The sequence below is a fragment of the Microcebus murinus genome, chromosome 10 (assembly GCF_040939455.1).
Source record: "Microcebus murinus isolate Inina chromosome 10, M.murinus_Inina_mat1.0, whole genome shotgun sequence".
Taxonomy (NCBI): domain Eukaryota; kingdom Metazoa; phylum Chordata; class Mammalia; order Primates; family Cheirogaleidae; genus Microcebus; species Microcebus murinus.
The window spans coordinates 58606378-58626410 of NC_134113.1; the positions used below are offsets into that span (position 1 = coordinate 58606378).

Genomic DNA, 20033 nt, shown 5'->3' on the forward strand with positions numbered 1-20033 from the left:
CCAGCTCTTGTTTCTGTAGAGAGGCACTCTGGTGCCTCAGGTGGTCGGTGGGGCCCTGGGACTTCCAAGTGTGTCCTTTTCTCCCCCTAGTGAGGGCTGGTCTAGGAGAGAGTCTGGGTGGAGCTGGGTTGGGTAAGCCTGCCTTCAGGCACCACCAATGTTGTCAGCAGGGGTCAAAGTTCTGTTCTCTTTTTCCAGGAAAAGCTGTCAGGGAGGAGCTGGAATGGCCTCACTCAGTCAGAAAGTCTGCGTGTGGGGGTGGGGCTGTCTGAGACCCGCAGTCTGGAGTGGGCCTGGCTTCTTTCCACGCTTCCCAACTCCAAGGCTACTCCTGGGCCTCTGCCAGCAGGCCAAACCACACGCCACCAGCTTCCCCTGACTGTGATGCAGGTGGGGAGGTTCCCTGCACAGAAACACCACCTGGGCTGGGCTCACCTCCTCTCTTTGGGGGGAGGGTTGCCCTCTAGGATGCTGATCTGCCCCAGAAGGCACACACACCTCAGTAGGCTGTTCACGTATATCCCTTCTGTGCCCCAGGCAATGCGAGACCTCGGTGCACGCGATCTGGTCTGCAGGTTGACCTCTGGGCCCCAGAGTTCAAACTATATCCCCACCAGGGAGAGGAGTGTCAGTCTCAATTCACCCACAGGGAGACCAAGCTGGGTCTATGTCTCTCAGCATCAGGGTGTGCCCCGTTCTCCTGGGATCACCGTTCCAGCAGCACCTGGGAGGGTTGGCGGGGAAGGAGCTCACTGTTCCCCTTAGTCAGCTGTAGGGCCCCAAAAGGGAAGGTCCCATTCCCTGGAGTTGCCTCCGGCTGGTGGCTATATCGTCTCTCTGGGCAGCCTCGGGTAGGGTTGGCGGAGGGGAGAATGAGGCAATATGATGCCTGCTGCGTGGCTCAGGTCTGTGCACACGGAGGTGCCCTGAGGGATTTGGGAGCCTAGTGCCGGGTCTGCTACAGGCTTACCGCTTGCTGGCGGTGGCCATTTCTGGGCTGGTGTCCGCAGGTCTCTCCACCCGCTGGGGAGCCCACCAGCAGTCCAAGAGGCCAGGGAGAGTAAAGTTGACCTATCCACCTACCCTTCCTGCTGGTCTCTGGGCTGCTCCAGCAGTCTCAGCTTCCAGTTCTCCTCCGCAACCTCCTCCCATGGAGTCTCCCGTGGTCTCAGGTACCCCTCCTTCCAGCCCTCGTCCACTGTATGCTCGTCTTCTTGCTTTTTTCTTCTAACTTCTGCTAGAATCTGTCTTTTCTGCAGAGACACTCTGGTGGTGTTTCTCGTTCGCCATCTTAATTCCCCTTCCCCTCACCTAATTATTGACAGTTGAATATCCCATGTGGGAAGGCTAACATTATAATGGAGGCCATTTGGTTTAATACACGTTAGACTTGACAAGAGTATTCCAACTTTGATAATAGTCTAAAGGATCTTGAGACCTACCTTATTCTTTTTGTTTTGTTTTGTTTTGTTTTGAGACAGACTCTCACTCTGTTGCCTGGGCTAGAGAGCCATGGCATAGGCCTGGCTCACAGCAACCTCAAACTCCTGGGCTCAAGGTATCTTCCTGCCTCAGCCTCTGAGTAGCTGGGACTACAGGCGTGCACCACCATGCCTGGCTAATTTTTTCTATATATTTTTAGTTTGCCAATTAATTTCTTTGTATTTTTAGTAGAGAAGGGGTTTCACTCTTGCTCAGGCTGGTTTCGAACTCCTGACCTTGAGCAATCTGCCTGCCTTGGCCTCCCAGAGTGCTAGGATTACAGGCGTGAGCCACCATGCCTGGCCCCTACCTTATTCTTGAAGCAATGTCTCTCGAGAATCTGAAAGGAAGTGTCACTTGAAGAGGAAAACACTCCTTGGGCAAGACAAAACAAGGCAAATAGCTGAAGTTTGAGGAGAGGGAAAGCACAATACTTTTTAGTCAAGTGATGTGAATCAACTTTCTGTTCAAGCTACTCAATTTATTTCCTCCCACCATATGCTCTGTGATTTCTCAGAGGCTTGGAGGTTTTTGATGTCACAGTTAAGTCTTGGAGAAGTGGTTCTCAATCTTGGTTGTGCATAAGAATCACTGAGTAGTTTTAAAGTAACAGATCCTTTGGACCCACTCCAGAACTATTGGATCAGAATCTTCAAGAATGGGGCCTGGCTAACTGTGACTTTAAAAGAGTTCCACAGGGGATTCTGATTTGCAGTGAGGGTTATGAGGCCCTGCTGTGGGGATAAGATAAAAGATACCTTTAGAAGGGCTCCTCCAGTTTATAGGAGAGCTGCTGCTCCTCTAAGACTACCAGTTAACATGATTAGTTCCATTTTTAAACTAACTTTTTTCTTTATGGGGTGCCAAATAGAATTCCACAGAAAGTGACATAAGAAGCTCACTACATATTAAAAAATTTTACTTTATTGTTGGCATTCCCAATCCACAGTACTAGGTCTTGAGCCAAATGTTTACATATGCTGTATCATATAATCACTTCCACAGTTGTATGAAGGATTACTACCATTTTATAGATTAGGAAACCCACTTAGTGGTAATAGCCTAAAGTTACAAAGCAAGTTTTTTTTTTTTTTGAGACAGAGTCTCACTCTGTTGCCCAGGCTAGAGTGAGTGCTGTGGCGTCAGCCTAGCTCACAGCAACCTCAAACTCCTGGGCTCAAGCGATCCTCCTGCCTCAGCCTCCGGAGTAGCTGGGACTACAGGCATGCACCACCATGCCTGGCTAATTTTTTCTACATATATTAGTTGGCTAATTAATTTGTTTCTATTTATAGTAGAGACGGGGTCTCGCTCTTGCTCAGGCTGGTTTCGAACTCCTGATCTTGAACAATGCGCCCGCCTTGGCCTCCCAGAGTGCTAGGATTACAGGCGTGAGCCACCGTGCCCGGCCCAAAGCAAGTGTTTGAATAGCATGATTAATATTATTTGAGGTAGTACAGTTAAAACATTTAAAGTAGCTGGTACGTAGTAAACAATTATGTTATCACTTTTTAAATACAATAGCCCTATGTAGGAATTATTACCAATATCACCTTCATTTTAAAGACAGAGAAACTGGGTTAGAGCTGATAAGTGAGAGTTGAGATGCAAACTCAAGATATGTGGCCCTAGAACCTGGGCTCTTAGTAACTAAGTCATAAGGCTTAGCCAACTGTACTCAACTACATTGGAGCCTAATTGTGTAGGCTTTCCCCACATACCAAGTACAGGAGAATAAGTGTTTCCAGGCTCTAGCAATCTTTTGGTTCATCTGGGAAGACAGTATAATTTAAGGTGGGAAATTAAAGGTGGAACACGACTTGGATGTAAAGTATGTGATAGACCAAGTGCTATAGTAGTTCAGCAAGGGCTGGACGTGGGACTATTGAGTTAGATCCTGAAGACTGAGTAGGATTTGGGTCAGCGAGAGGAAAGCATACAGAAGTGAAGTCAGAGAGGCAGAAATGATGTAGCACATTCACAGTAGGCTAGGAGATGGTTCCTACCGGGTTGGGGAGTACATATTAAGGGACAGTAGAAAACAATACTGGCTTGGTACAAAGGGTCTTCAACAAAATTTTCAGGATAAGGGTAAGAAATGAAAGTGAGAAAGAGTTAATAGAACTATACTAACCCTAAAAAGGCTGGTGCTATGCTGCTGCTCAGCTTCCTAAATGTTGGCCTCTTACTCCCTGCTCTAAATTCTCCCCCATCAAGGTAAAAGACCATTAGAAATCTCACAGATCTCTTTGCTAGAACTTGAGTTTCTTCAATAACAGCAGGTGATTCAAATCTTTAGGGCTGGTCTGGCATGGGAGCACATACCTGTAATCCTAGCACTCTGAGAGGCTAAGGCAGGAGGATCACTTGAGGCCAGGAGTTCAAGACCAGCCTAAACAACAGAGTGAGACTCCTGTCTCTACGAAAAAATGGAAGAATTAGCCAATTGTAGTGTTGTGCACTATAGTTCCAGTTACTCAAAAGGTTGAGACAGGAGGATTGCTTGAGCCCAGGAGTTTGAGGTTGCAGTAGACTATGATGATGCCATTGCACTCCAGCCTGAGTGACAGAGTGAGACCTATCCCCCAAACAAAACAAAACAAAACAAAAAAACCAAAAACCAAAAAAACCCCAAACCAAAAAGAATTACCAAAATCTTTAGGGCCAACATCACATTATTTCAGGACCACAGCTTTCTAAGGACACAGTCCAGTAAATAAAATTGAAGGCAAGTTCTGTTTTCTAAAAATGCAAAGTCTTTCTTAAAGATGTTTGAAATTTCATGTGTTAGGTGTTGCCATCTAGCTGTTTCTTAAAAAAAAATACATTGTTTTGGGAGCAAGCATGTTAAGTTCCTTAAATAGTGATGCTGATCAGCCCTGCCTCTCTCCCCTCACTCACCCCCATAGAATTTATTAGGATCATGAGAGCTCTGGATATGGAAAATGGAAATGATTGAAAACTGCAGGAAAGGCATTGGAAAGGAGGTGGAAATGAAAATAATTCTTTCTTTTTTTTTTTTTTGAGACAGAGTCTCACTTTGTTGCCCAGGCTAGAGTGAGTGCCGTGGAGTCAGCCTAGCTCACAGCAACCTCAATCTCCTGGGCTCAAGCGATCCTACTGCCTCAGCCTCCTGAGTAGCTAGGACGACAGGCATGTGCCACCATGCCTGGCTAATTTTTTTTTTTTTTGTATATATATTTTTAGTTGGTCAATTAATTTCTTTCTATTTTTAGTAGAGATGGAGTCTCGCTCTTGCTCAGGCTGGTTTCGAATTCCCGACCTTGAGCAATCCGCCCGCCTCGGCCTCCCAGAGTGCTAAGATTACAGGTGTGAGCCACCACGCCTGGCCAATTCTTTCTGATTTAGAATCTTTCCTAGGACTTTTTGCTTTGTGTCTTGAAAGAAACTTGAGATGAGTGAAATTTTTCCTGAGTTAGGGGATCAAGTCCTGGTTGGAATGGCAAGAATATTTTAGTGCTAAAATTCATTCAATCCTCTAAGATTTAAGAGCTATGATTAATTTCCTCTTATTAATCAATTCATTTCATTCTTCATGGGGCCCATTTCCTATCTTGGTCTTAATAATTCAACAAATAAATTGGCATACTTACTGAGTAGCTACTATGTTTAAGAGATGTTGTTCTAGATCAGTGTTTCTCAAAATGGACATTTGCACCAAAACCTCTCAGGGTGCTTATGAATGCAGACTTCTAGGCCCCACCACAGACCTTCCAATCCTGAACTCTCAGGACACGGATTGATCTTGGGTTCTTAAGCACCTCTAAATACCATTGTACTAGAGTAGTGGTTCTCAAACTCAAGTGTGCGTTGGATTCACGAGGAGGGCTTTTTAAACCACAGAGTGCTGGGATCCACCCCAGAGTTTTGGATTCAGTGGTCTGGGGTGGGTCCTGATAATTTGCATCTCTAACAAGCTTCCAGGTGATGCTGATGGTGCTGGATCACACTTCAAGAATCACTGTGCTAGAGCAGGGGTCCTCGAACTTTTTAAACAGGGGGCCAGTTCACTGTCCCTCAGACGGTTGGAGGGCTGGACTATAGTTTTAAAAAACTATTAACAAAAAGACACTTGCACTCGAATGTTTATAGTAGCACAATTCACAAGTGCAAAGCTGTGGAAACAACCCAAGTGCCCATCAATTCATGATTAATACAATGTGGTATATGTATACCATGGAGTACTACTCAGCTTTAAGAAACAATGGTGATATAGCACCTCTTATATTTTCCTGGATAGAGCTGGAACACATTCTACTAAGTGAAGTATCTCAAGAATGGAAAAACCAGCACCACATGTACTCACCAGCAAATTGGTATTAAAGGATCAACACCTTAGTGAACATAAAGGAGTAACATTTATCAGGTGTGGGGAGGGTGGGAGGGGGGAGGAGGAGATGGGTATATACAACCAAACGAGTAAGATGTGCAACATTTAGGGGATGGACACGCTTGAAGCTCTTACTTGAGGGGAGAGGGGAGGCAAGGGCAATATATGTAACCTCAACACTTGTAACCTCATAATATGCTAAATAAAAAAATAAATAAAATAAAATCAAGAAACCTCCTAAACAAACAAACAAAAAACTATGAACAAATTCCTATGCACACTGCACATATCTTATTTTGAAGTAAAAAAACAAATGAGCAAAAACACCTACATGTGGCCCACAGGCCGTAGTTTGAGGACGTCTGTCAGCTAGAGCATGGTGAGGGATATAAAGAAGTATTAGATATAATTCCTCTCATTAAGGAGCATATGATGTAGTTGGGAGAGATAAGACATACATTTAATATATCAAGGAATAAAATAATATATTTGACAATACACAGTGTAGTACAATACTTGACATTGGATGGGGTAGTTAGGAAGAGATGGGATTTGATTTGGGTCCTAAAAGATGATGAGGTCTAAGGTTCGGTAGAGAATAATATAGGCATTCTTGATGGGAGGATGAAAAGAGGGAAAGTATAGAGATGTATGGGGGTAGGGGCAGATTCTTGTTTGTCTGGCACAGGGCTTTGTATAGGACACTTGTGGAGGCATGAGACCAAAACGGTCAGTGCCAGTCTGTGAAGAGGCCTTGAAAGCCTATATCCCTCTCCCCAGCCTCCACCCACGTCACAGCCATGCTAAAAGTGCTGTACGGAAAGAGGAAGTCTCCCCTGCTGAGTGTGCAAGAGGAAGCGCAAGAAGGCTCTGAGGGCTTGTGAACCATAATGACTGATTTCACCCACAAGCCAATGGCAGAGGCAACGGAAGACCAGCGCACCAACCAGGCTGAGTCCCTCCACCCAGAGGGTGTCACCACCTGGGCTGAAAGTGTTAGGGAGATCAGTCATTGCTGTCTGGATGCTCCTCTCTCTCAGTGACCATCATGTCTTTGACATCTGCTTATCAGCATAAATTTGCAGAGAAGCTCACTATCCTGAATGATCGGGGTCAGGGGGTTCTCATCCGCATGTATAACATCAAGAAGGTAAGCATGGGCAAGGGGAACCAGTATTAATTATTCTAGCAACAGCAGGGGAGGGAACCCTGAGGGGGCCAGGGAACCCTGAGGCAGATAGGGAACCCTGAGGCGGGTAGGTCCAGCAGTTAGACCCCATGCTCTTTCCCACTGCTCCAACAGGCCTTCGGTCACTGCAATTATGTAGGCCAGCTGGTTCCGGGAGGCAGAAAGGGAGCTCCTTTTCAGGGCTTCCCCTTTCTAGGTATGATTCTCACCCCGATGAGAGCATCTGCTTTCCGCTGGGGCTTGGGGCAGGGGTAGGAGTGTCGGGGGAATAATTGTGCTCTTAGTGATTTGGATAAAGCTCTGGTGTCTAGAATTCTGGGTTTTATTATTTATTGTTGATCTCCCATACTCTGAGGAGATCTGAAGTTGGGTCTCTGGCGAAAACTTTTCCACTTTGGAGAAGTACTTCTCTAAAAGGAAAAAAATATATAGAAATTTAGATACAAAAGGGTAGTTGTCTTCTGAGGGACTTAGTCTGGGGCAATTTATGCTGTGTGTATCTGTGTGTTCAGAAGAGGAACTGTGCAATTGGGAGAAGCTGGTGGCGAGAGGTGGGCCGGGGGCTGGCAAGCCATAGGAAGTAAAGACGTAAAGACGTTTTCCTGGAAGGGAAGGTAGGGGACTTGGGGGAGGGAACTTTAAAATAAATCACCCAGAACACGGTTTCTCTGTCTCCATGACTCCTATAAATGCCCTTTGGGATAAGGTACTCATGTAGTGGACCAAATTGTGACACTGAGTCTTGCACAAAGTCTAACTCCCGAGCAGTTGCTTTTCTCACTCCTTCAGGCTGCAGTTGAGGGGTGGAGAAACAGCTTCCTCTTTGTGCTGGGGCCAAGCAGACATTAAGCTTTACCCAGTGGGACAAAATGCTCAGGTTGTTATTTAGCTCTCTGATAGTTGGCTCAGTGTCCTGGAATTTATTCCCGACCTACGCTCATGCTTTCATAACTAATTCCCAGAGTGCCTTTTCCTAAGAGAGCTTCGAGGTTGAATGATGCAGGGAAGAGGTATGTTTCTGAGGGGCAGGAGGAACAGTTGAAATACAGTGTGGTTTATCCGTGCAGACTTGTGCAGACCCCAAATCCAAGCCACCTTTCTTACTGGAAAAGTCCATGGAGTCATCTTTGAAGTACATCAACAAGAAATTTCCCAACATAGATGTCCGAAACAGCACGGTGAGAACTCCGTCCTCCTCTTTGCCTGTCTCTGAAGTAATTCTCTGCCGGGATGGCTGGGATTCTTTTCTTTTGACTGTCTCTCTTCAAACTTGGCAGGGAATGGAGCAACCACAGAGCTTCAGGTTGTTGCAGAGCTTTAGGTCTTGAGAATTTTGAGATAAGATGGGATTCTTCCAGGGTAAACTGGAGCAAAGCATTGCCTGTTTTCTCCACTGCAAGATTCGTAAGAACACATTGTTTGTACAGGAAGTCAGCTCTCTCAACCCAGCAGGGTGTATATATTTTATTGTTGTTCCTGTTTCACACTCAGTGTTTCCTTGCTACATGTCTTAGAATTATGCATCTAGTGGGATATCACTTCTTCCTTATTAGATATTGGCCCTAGATTTCTCACCCATCTTACCTATAGCATCTTCTCATTCTGCTTTTTTTGACTTTTTTTTTTTTTTTTTTTTATTAATAGTAAACCTCTTCAGCTAAAAGGATCCTTGAAATTTCCTCTCACACAGCCATCCGGCCTAGATAGAGAATATCCTCTGTTTAAAGACCTGTAGAGCATCAGAGAGTTTCCAACTTCTGTCGGTGTATTTCAACCCTCTTTAAGAATATTTTACCTATAACCTCTTTTCTTTTTGAATTACTTTGATTAATTGTCTTCTATTTTGCATTTTTAATTTTGTCTTGTATTTCTTTCAGCAACATTTAGGGCCAGTACATCGTGAAAAAACTGAAATAATTAGATTTCTCACTAACTACTACCAGTCATTTGTGGATGTCATGGAATTTCGGGTGAGCTCTCTCTATCCTAGGTCCCTAACGTAGGCATGGTCTTTCAGAGGCTATTCCTTCTTTAGTAGATGTTCATATGTGTTGCTTAATATAGATTCTTGAAAAAAATGAGATGTACTGATATGGAAGGATATCTAAGTTGTATTGTTAAATGAAAGCAAATTGCAAAATAGCTTATGTCACATCATATTTTTATTTTAAAAGATATATAAGCTTGTATATACATAGTGTTAGTATATATGTAAGAAATATTTGGAGTATTATACATTAAACTGTTAAAAATAACTATCTTTAGAGATGGATTATGCTTGGCTTCAATTTACTAAGCTATCCTTTTTTTCCCCTAATTTAAAAAATTGTGCTAAAATACACAAATAAATAAAATAAAACCTATCTTAACCATTTTTAAGAGTACAGTTCAGTGGTACTAAATAAATCCATAATGTGCAATCATCTTTTCATCTTGTGAAACTGAAACTCTACTCTTTAAACAATAACTCCCATTTACCCCTTCCTCCAGCCCCTGGCAAACACCATTCTACTTTCTGTTTCTATGATTTTGACTACTCTAAGTACCTCATGTAAGTAGAATAATATTTGCCTTTTTATGACTAGCTTATTTCACTTAGCATAATGTTTTCAAGGTTCATCCATGTTGTATCATATTGTAGAATTTCTTTCCTTTATAAGGCTGAATAGTATTTCATTGTATGGATATACTACATTTTGCTTATCCATTCATATGTTGATGGACCCTTTGGTTGCTTTCACATTTTAGCTATTGTGAATGATGCTGCTATGAACATGAGTAAAGAAATTATATATATATATATATATATATATATATATATATATATATATATATATATTTTTTTTTTTTTTAGACAGAATCTCGCTTTGTTGCCCCGGCTAGAGTGAGTGCCGTGGCGTCAGCCTAGCTCACAGCAACCTCAAACTCCTGGGCTCAAGCGATCCTGCTGTCTCAGCCTCCGAGTACCTAGGACTAGAGGCATGCACCACCATGCCCGGCTAATTTCTTCTATATTAGTTGGCCAATTAATTTCTTTCTATTTATAGTAGAGATAGGGTCTCACTCTTGCTCAGGCTGGTTTCGAACTCCTGACCTCGAGCAATCCGCCCGCCTCGGCCTCCCAGAGTGCTTGGATTACAGGCGTGAGCCACCGCACCCAGCCAGAAATATATTTTTGAGATCCTACTTTCAGTTCTTTTGGGTGTACACCCAGAAGTGGAATTGGAATTGCTGGATCACATAATTCTATTTTTAACTTTTTGAGGAACTGCCATACTGTTTTCCATACTGTACCATTTTACATTCCCACCAACAGCACCCAGGGGCTATACTTCCTCCACATCCTCACCAACAATTGTTATTTTCTAGTTTTTTTGATAGTAGCAATCCTAATGGGTGTGAGGTGTTATCTCATTGTAGTTTTGATTTGCATTTTGCTAATGATTAGTGATGTTGAGCATTTGTTTCTCATATGCTTATCAGCCATTTGTATATCTTATTGGCTATTTGTCTATCTTTTTTGTAGAAATGTCTATTTCACATCCTTTGTCTATTTTGAAATTGGGTTGCTTTTTATTGTTGAGTTTTAGGAGTTCTCCATACAGGTTGAATATTCCTTATTCAAGATTCTTGGGACCAGAAGTATTTTGGATTTCATATGTTTTCGGATTTTGGAATATTTGTGTTATATGGCTGCATATATCTCATCCAAAAATTCTAAATCTGAAATGCTCCAGTCAGCACATCCTTTGAGTGTTACACTGGCACTCAAAAAGTTTCAGATTTTGGATTTTGGATTTTGGGGTTAGGGATGATCAATTTATATAAGCCATACATCTTTGCATTATTTAAGTTTTAAAAATTTCAAGTATTTTTCCCTGATATTTTATTACAAACTTACTGAAAAATTCCAAGAGTAGTACAATGAATATTGTTTTGCAATTTTCCTGGGTCTCCTAATTGTCAGTATTTTGCCACATTTACTTATAACTGTTTTTTTCTCTGAACCATTTGAGTTAGTTGCAGAAATCATGACATTTCCTTCCAAAAATATTTAAGCATACATTTTCTAAGAACAAGAATATTTTCTTACCCAATCCTGATACAATTATCCTACTCAGGAAATATAACATTGCTATAATATTACTGGGTAATACATAGCTTATATTCATATTTCTCTAATTGTCTTAAGAATCACACATTGGATTTACTTTTGTCTCCTTAGTCTTTAATCTAATTAATAATAATTCCTAGCCTTTATCTTTCATGGCACTGACATTTTGAAGAGTCCAGGCTAGTTGTTTTTCCATTTTTCTTTTTTTTTCTTTTTCGATATCATAAATACAATGTGACAGGCTAGTTGTTTTTTTAGAATATCCTTCAATTTGGATTTGTCTTATTGTTAACAGCTTTTAGTAGCAATACTACATGGGTGATGTTTTATTTAAATTTTAAACAATGAGCGCATACTATTTTTGTAAACACAAAAATTAAAAATTATTTAACGCAATGTTTTTAAAAAACAAATTGATAATGTATTTCTAAAGTCTTAAAAATTAATGTAGTAATTCTATTTCTAAAAATTTGTTTTAAGGAAACAATCAGAAGTGCAAAGATATGTGTGCAAGAATGTATTCTGTTGCATTATTTTGACAGTTACAACTTCATAATGATATATCCAATAAATAGCTGTTTGGTTGAAAGTTCAGAATATGTGTGCATAAATGAATATTCTGCAGCTGTTAAAGATGGTAACACATTATATTAATTGGCATGGAAAAATGTTTTCCATATGTGTTTAATGTAAAAGCAAATTATAATACACTTTAAGATATAAGATGTCCCTAAAATGGATATTTACATAGTTAAATGTGCATTTAAAGAAGATTAGAATTTCTGATTGGTGGGATTATTAGTGTTTTCCAAAACTAATTAAAGTTAAACTTATCTGTATTTTCTAATTTTTCTACCATAAACATGTATTATTCATATATTCAAGAAATAATACAAATTTTAGCTCTCTGAGCAATCCAAGGGCTGGTATTATAATATTTTTTCAGGTGGTACAAGAGTACAGGCCCTGCCTTAGGTGCCCTGTGCCTACGCCAGGGAAGTTAATCCAGGACATTCATTGGATCACACAATGAAGAGAGAAGTGGGGACATGAAGGACTGAAGATCTGAGGGAATGTCAGGTCAAGAGTGTTAATATTAGAATTGAGAGTAGTGGCTAGGAAGAGGATAGACACTAGTGGAGGCAGTGGAAAGAATGCTGGAGGCATATAAAAAATTCTCTTATTGGCCGAGTGCGGTGGCTCACGCCTATAATCCTAGCACTCTGGGAGGCCGAGGCGGGCGGATTGCTCGAGGTTGGGAGTTCGAAACCATCCTGAGCGAGACCCCGTCTCTACTAAAAATAGAAAGAAATTAATTGACCAACTAAAAAATATATATATACAAAAAATTAGCCGGGCATGGTGGCACATGCCTGTAGTCCCAGCTACTTGGGAGGCTGAGGCAGCAGGATCGCTTGAGCCCAGGAGTTTGAGGTTGCTGTGAGCTAGGCTGATGCCACGGCACTCACTCTAGCCAGGGCAACAAAAGTGAGACTCTGTCTCAAAAAAAAAAAAAAAAAAAAAATCCTCTTACTGAAAAAAGTTGGAGTCCAAAGGGGATTTTAGAATACCTGCTGGTTGCTGTGGCTGTGAAGTTCCAAGCCTAAGGTGTTTGGTATGGCTTGCTTAGGGCAGGAAGGGAAGTAAGGACACTGAAGTAGGGTGAGTTGTAAAGTAGGTAGGCACTGAATTAGACAAACTTGGTTTCACATATCGGCTTTACCACTTATAAGCTGTACAGTTTCAGACAAAGAACTGTTTGAATCCCAGATTCTTTATCTATAAAATGGAGAAATAAAATTTACTGTATGGAGTGTTTGTGAGAATTAAATGAGATAATGCATGGTAAACACCTAGTTCAGTGTTTAGCATATATTAATAGTAAAGTAATAGGCCAACAAATGTTAATTCTGTTCCTTTCTGTTCACTTCTGATTCTTGTCTTTAGAGAATAAGACCTATATGGTGACATTGGTTGTGTGGGTGGCTGAAAGTGAACTTTAGCTATATCCTGTGGAAATTGTGTTGCAGGCTGGAGTTATAGAAAGGCATTACTAGCAAATGAGGCAGCACAGACCCAGGCAGAGGTCTAGAGGTCATATAGCATAAAGGGAAGATCATGGCTGTGGGTTCAAATTCTGATACCATTGCTGACTAGTTCTGTGATCTTGGATAAGCTGCTTAACTGCTCTTAGCCTTGGTTTCCCCATCTGTTAATTTAGACACAGCCTTTTTGGGAAGATAAATTGGAAAAAATTTTCCTACACATTTTAACATGTTTTGACAATGTATATGCCTGTGTAGACACCACCACAATCAAAGTATAGGAAATTTCCATCACACCAAATGTTCCCTGTGTGTTTTTGCCCTTTAGTCAATTCCTAGCCTTCACTCCTAGCCTCAGGAAACCACTGATCTGCTTTCTAGAATAGATTTTTCTTTTCTAAAGGTTCAAGTAAATGGGATCTATACAGTACGTATTCTTTTGTGTCTGGCTTCTTTCACTCAGCATGATGTTTTTGAGATTTATTTATATTGTTACATGTGTCAGTGATTCAGTTCCCATTTCTGATTAAAACCTTTTCATTGTATGGATACAGTTTGTTTATCCATTTACCTGTTGATAGACATTTGTATTGTTTTTAGATTTTGGCCATTAATGCATAAGTTGCTATAAACATTCAAGCACAAATCTTTGTGGGGACATAGTTTTCATTTCATTTGGGTAAATAATCTAGAAATTGAATCATCGAATCTTGTGGTGATAGCATGTTTAATTTTATAAGAAACTGCCAAACTTTTTTTTCTTTCTTTTTCCAAACTTTTTTTCAAAGTTGTTCCATTTTATCCTCCCACCAGTAATATATTATTAGAGTTCCAGTTGCTCCACATTCTTGTTAGCACTTGCTATTATCAGACTTAAATTTTAGCCATTCTAGTGAATATATAGTGGTATCTTATTGTAGTTTTAATTTGCATTTACCTGCTGACTAACATCATTGAGAATCTTTTTGTGTGCTTATTTGCTATTTGCATATTTTTTCTCGTGAAGTGTCTTTTCAAATCTTTTGGCAACATATTTTAAAAATAAAAATATACTCTTTGATCCAGCAATTTTACTTTTATAGAAACAAAAATAACAATGTGTAAAAAGGCCAGGAACTGTGAACAAAGTGAATCTGTGGGAGAAAGTCTGAATAAATTTTGGTATACCATAGGCTATTATGCAACTATCAAAAAGAATGCATTAGTGCTCTACCAGATGACTTTGAGGACTTTCAGCAAGTAAGGTTGAATGAGAAAAGCAAAATGACACGAAAGGTGTAATATTATCTTAATTTTGTAACACAAGTGGTGACCAAAAGAACCTGTCTATCTTTCCTTTTCTTCTTTTCTATCTAATAGAATTATAGAAATAGGGAGAAAAATAAGAAAAGACATATTTGGTTGTTAAACTGGTTTGCCTGGGGTTTGGGCAGGATGGAAAGTGGGTGCTCATGTGGAGTGGGGTGGGGAGTGCCCACAATAAAACTGCACATTTATTTAGGCAAAATTACATATGAAAAGAAAAAGAATTCCTATCACAAGAGAATGAGAGTTAAATGAAGTACATGCAAATTACCTAGTAAGTACTTAACATATAGTGAGTGGTCAGTACATAGAAACGCATGGCTAGTTGGGTAGTATTCCCATTTGTTTTTTTTGTTTTTTGTTTTTTTTTTTGAGACAGAGTCTCACTTTGTTGCCCAGACCAGAGTGCCGTGGCATCAGCCTAACTCACAGCAACCTCAAACTCCTGGGCTCAAGTGATCCTCCTGCCTCAGCCTCCTGAGTAGCTGGGACTACAGGCACGTGCCATCATGCCTGGCTAATTTTTTTTTTCTATTTTTAGTTGTTTGGCTAATTTCTTTCTATTTATAGTAGAGACAGGGTCTTGCTCTTGCTCAGACTGGTCTGGAACTCCTGAGCTCAAGCAATCCTCCCACCTCGGCCTCCCAAAGTGCTAGGATTACAGGTGTGAGCCACTGCACCTGGCCAGTATTCCCATTTGTTAATGATTTACTCCTGAGAACAGGAGATGGCATCCAAGAACAGATTTACTTTGGGGTTTGTCAAAAAAGGGTTAGCTTTTTGGCACTTTTGAAGCCGCCTATTAGATGATCTGTGTGTTGTAAACTTTTTTATGTGGAGGGATGGGACCCAGGTGTGATAAGATCAGGGACAGTGTGCCTAGTAATATGGTAGAGACTTGTGCCTATGGAAACATGGGCATTTGTGTAGCCTGAGTGTCATCTCAGTGTAGCTTGAGAAGGTCTTACTGTGGCTTACTGAGAAGGAACTTCCTCTTTTCAACAACGCCTTTCTTCTGTTATTTGGTGGCTTTCTAGAACCTCAAATTCTGGAGGTACATGTCACCTTCTCTTTATTCTTTATTCACCCGCATCTTCAATTCCACCCCCAGGATCACGTTTATGAACTTCTCAACACTATTGACGCCTGCCAGTGCCATTTCGATATCGTAAGATCCTTTGCAATTCTCTTTTATCACAGAGTCAAAGAAAAGACCAAGGTGGGACAGTGTGGGGTGGGATGGGACTGGAAGAATGGCTATTTCATGTGTTCCTTCTCAGGATTATAATTGTCTTGTAAAAAGATAAAGATAAAATATATTTACATGTTAAGCAGATCAGCAATGTGATTTAATTAATGTAGAATTTACACAAAAATCTTACTCCCCTTCTTCCAACTCCCAAATGCTACCTTATTTCCTGGTCTTCTTGCATCTTGAGCTCATTTTTATAGCCTCTGGCTTTTATTTTTTTGGAGCCAGAGTCTCACTCTGTTGCCCAGGCTAGAGTGCCGTGGCGTCAGCCTAGCTCACAGCAATCTCAAACTCCTGGGCTTAGGCAATCCTTCTGCCTCAGCCTCCCAAGTAGCTGGGACTACAGGCATGCACCACCATGCCCGGCTAAGTTTTTCTATATATTTTTAGTTGGCCAATTAATTTTTTTCTAGTAGAGACGGGGTGGGGGGATGTCTCGCTCTTGCTCAGGCTGGTTTCGAACTCCTGACCTTGAGCGACCCTCCCACCTCGGCCTCTGACTTTTGTTTCAACTTTCTTCTTTTAAATTTTCCTGTCAATTCCTCCCTTTTTTTTTTTTTTTGAGATGGGGTCTTGCTCTGTTGCCTGGGCTGGAGTGCAGTGGCTCAATCATAGCTCACTCTAACCTCTGTTGCCCAGGCTGGTCTTGAAACTCCTGGCTTCCAGAGATCCTCCTGCCTCGGACTCCCAAATTGCTGGGATTAACAGATGCAAGCCACTACACTTGGTCTGTCAGTTCCTACTTCTAATTAGACCCATTCAGAATCTATTTAGCACTGTCTGGAGTGGTTAGAGAAATAGGGAGATTCAAATTAATTAGCCATGCTGTTCTTGAGTTCCTTTGTATTCTTCTTGCAGAATCTCAACTTTGACTTCACTCGGAGTTACTTGGACTTGATTGTGATTTATACCTCAGTTATTTTACTTCTGTCACGGATTGAGGATCGACGGCTACTCATTGGCATGTACAACTGTGCCCATGAGATGGTGCATGGTCATGGGTGAGTTAAGGAAGGATACTATATGAACAGTCTCATAGATGGTTCTATGAGGTGAGGGGAGTTACAAAGGAAATAGATGCCATGAGTTCTCATATAAGAACCTATAATCTATACGATAACCTCAACAAAACAAGGTACACTTTGTACACTTTTACATATACGGTTGACCCTTCAACAACAACACTGGTTTGAACTGTGCAGATCCACTTGTATGCAGAATTTTTTCAACCAAACATGGAGCAAAAATACAGTGTTCACAGGATGCTAAACCCGAGTATACAGAGGGCCTACTTTTCATATATCTGGGTTCCTCAGGGCTCATTGCGGGACTTGAGTATGCATGGATTTTGGTATACATGGCAGTCCTGGAACCAATCTCCTGCATATACTAAGGGACCCCTGTAGTTAACTCTTGAATATCTACTAGTGGATTATCTAGTTTGCACTATTTCTGATAAATTTTTAATCCTGGACTGGCTTCTACTCTGCTTTTCAGGTTATTACAAAAGGCAAAGAAATTTTTTTTTTAGTATTGGTAGGAATAATGTTAGTAAGATAAAGCCATTAGAGGTAAGTAATGCATGATAATACATTTGGAGCCAAATACAAATGGATTTTGGATTAGCTGCAGTTATGTCCCCCTCCATTAGTACAGATATAAGTATTTAAGGGATGAAAAAAATGAAGATCAGAGGGATCAGAGTGGGTTGTGGCCTATCGTTCTAAGCACATTATGTATTACCATGTGTCTACATGGATACTTAGGCACACACCTTATCTGTTAGCTTGGAATATTTATGTGCCCTTTTGGGTTGTACACAGATTTGGGTCCAGGCATATTACTTGATTTCCAACTAATCGACATAAATTTATTGAATACCTATCATGTGTCATGTGTCCATCCCAATTTTGAGAGCTTGTAAGGCAAAAACTTTCATGGACCTATCCAAAATTGTATTGTTCTGTCTAGCCACAGTTTAGCACACCTGTGCCTGGAGTGAGGTTTCTGTACATGTAATTCCCAGTTTAGTAAGTATATCTTTGGAGACAGTAGGGAATGCCAGTCTATGCACACAACTTTGTCGTATATGTAAACATAAGAATTCATGTCACAGTTAAGGGAGGGTTGTAACTCTTCTTTCTTCTGCTTGCTTTCTTCTAGTGACCCAAGTTTTGCTCGTCTGGGTCAGATGGTCTTGGAGTATGAACACCCTCTGAAAAAGCTGACAGAAGAGTTTGGGCCTCACACAAAGGCAAGTTCCCCGGGAGAGTGGAGAATTCCTCAGGCAGAAGTACCTTGTCCTCATCATTGACAATAAAGTTTTATTTGCTTTTCCCCTGCAGTCTGTGAGCGGAGCCCTCCTCTCTTTGCACTTCCTCTTTGTCCGAAGGAACCAAGGGGCTGAGCAGTGGCGCAGTGCCCAGCTTCTAAGTCTCATCAGCACACCCCCAGCCATGATTAACCCTGCCAATTCAGATACCGTGAGTCCCCTTTTCCTCTTGTTAGTGGAGGCTTTCTCTTTGCCAAGACCATCTCTGTGGAGGGTGCTTCTTTCAGGAAATACCAGCCCTAAGAATCCTTTGCTCTCTTCTAGGATATGCACCTATTTAGCCCAGTAAGAATTTGAGCTTAGGAGTCAATTGATGAATAAATATTTTTGTTTGACAACTATGGGCCCAAAGTCCTTCCCTCAAAGAACTTATAGTCTCTTAGGGAAGATATACCATGTCATAAAAATACAACTGATGATACCAGATTAGTGATAAGTGCCAAATGAACGATTTATACTTTAAGTGGTAAAAGAATCCAAAGGAGGGAGAATGTTTTAGTTTTGCCCTCCTCATTTTATTGTTATTAAAAGTATCTGAACTGTTAAAGAGAGGTTATATTAAACTTCCAGCCCAAGCTCCTTATCCTTTTCTCAACTATATTCCTTATTTCTCACTTCATTTCCAGTGCCTCACCTTCATTATTGGCAGGTTTCCCAGCTATTGGTTTATCAAGTGCCCTAATCCAGCCTGGCAAAATAAAAGTTGGTTTTGATACTCAGATTCTGGCTTGACTTTTTTCCTTTAGGGGAAGACTGTGATAAATAACTGACCGTCTCTTTCTCTCTTCTCACAGATGGCCTGTGAATACCTGTCTGTGGAAGTCATGGAGCGATGGATCATAAGTAAGTTTAGTGGCAGCAGGTGGGAACGGAGACAGCAGCATGTTACCTGGAGAGCAAGTTCTAAAAGTCTGCCCCTGTCCTCTTTCACCCATCCACAGTTGGGTTTCTTCTTTGTCACGGGTGCCTCAACTCCAACAGCCAGTGCCAGAAGCTGTGGAAGCTGTGTCTGCAGGGCTCCCTGTACATCACCCTCGTCCGGGAGGAGGTGCTGCAGGTGCACAAGGTCACTGAAGACCTGTTTAGCGGTTTGAAAGGGTGAGAGACATGAGAGCCAAGCTCATCTTTGGGGATTTTCAGCCCCTTCCAGTGTCCTTTTTCAGCCTCCATTAGTGCTTCAGAGTATGGGTAGTAAGAGTTTATTCTAACTATTGAGGAAATCATTATTGAATACCTAGTATTTGCCAGGTGAGTCACTGGGTTTAGGGATACAGTAATTCATAAGATAACATAGAGGTTAAGAGCATGGACTCTGAAACCAGTTTGCTTGGGTATGAATTCAAGCTCTACCACTTCCTAGTTGTGTGACCTTGGGCAAGTTACTTCTCCATGGCCATTGCCTCAATTTCCTCATCTATAAAATGTGGGTAATAGTAGTACCTTCCCTATGACCTACTTCCTAGGGATGTCATGAAGAATGAAGGAGTTATTATTTGTAAAGCCTGTAGAAAAGTGCCTGGTACATTGTAAGTGCTATGTGCTTGTGTGCTTGTTAAATAAAAAGAAACAGTTTCTGCTCTCAAGGAGTTTACAAACTGGTGGAAAATAAACAAACTTGGAATATAGTAAGGGATTTTTTTTTTTTGAGACAGAGTCTCACTTTGTTGACTGGGCTAGAGTGCCATGGCATCAGCCTAGCTCACAGCAACCTCAAACTCCTGGGCTCAAATGATCCTCCTGCCTCAGCCTCCCGAGTAGTTGGGACTACAGGCATGCACCACCATGCCCGGCTAATTTTTTCTGTATATAGTTTTTTAGTTGGCCAATTAATTTCTTTCTATTTATAGTAGAGACGGGGTCTCGCTCTTGCTCAGGCTGGTTTTGAACTCCTGACCTTGAGCGATCCACCTGCCTCAGCCTCCCAGAGAGCTAGGATTACAGGTGTGAGCCACCTTGCCTGGCC

At 41.3% G+C, this 20033-nt stretch overlaps 1 protein-coding gene across 2 annotated transcripts in view; it reads left to right on the plus strand.

Moving 5' to 3' along the window:
- Nucleotides 1–6808: 6808 nt before the first annotated feature.
- The window catches only part of NCKAP1L (NCK associated protein 1 like), a 44522-nt gene continuing 31297 nt past the window's right edge, over nt 6809–20033 (plus strand). For both annotated transcript variants that reach the window (XM_012764537.3, XM_076007330.1), the window contains exons 1-9: nt 6809–6983; nt 8090–8200; nt 8900–8992; nt 15598–15654; nt 16597–16739; nt 17902–17992; nt 18084–18221; nt 18865–18913; nt 19012–19168. In XM_012764537.3, coding sequence (XP_012619991.2) covers nt 6882–6983; nt 8090–8200; nt 8900–8992; nt 15598–15654; nt 16597–16739; nt 17902–17992; nt 18084–18221; nt 18865–18913; nt 19012–19168 — 941 coding nt within the window. In that variant the 5' untranslated portion in view covers nt 6809–6881. The remainder of the gene's footprint in view (nt 6984–8089; nt 8201–8899; nt 8993–15597; nt 15655–16596; nt 16740–17901; nt 17993–18083; nt 18222–18864; nt 18914–19011; nt 19169–20033) is intronic.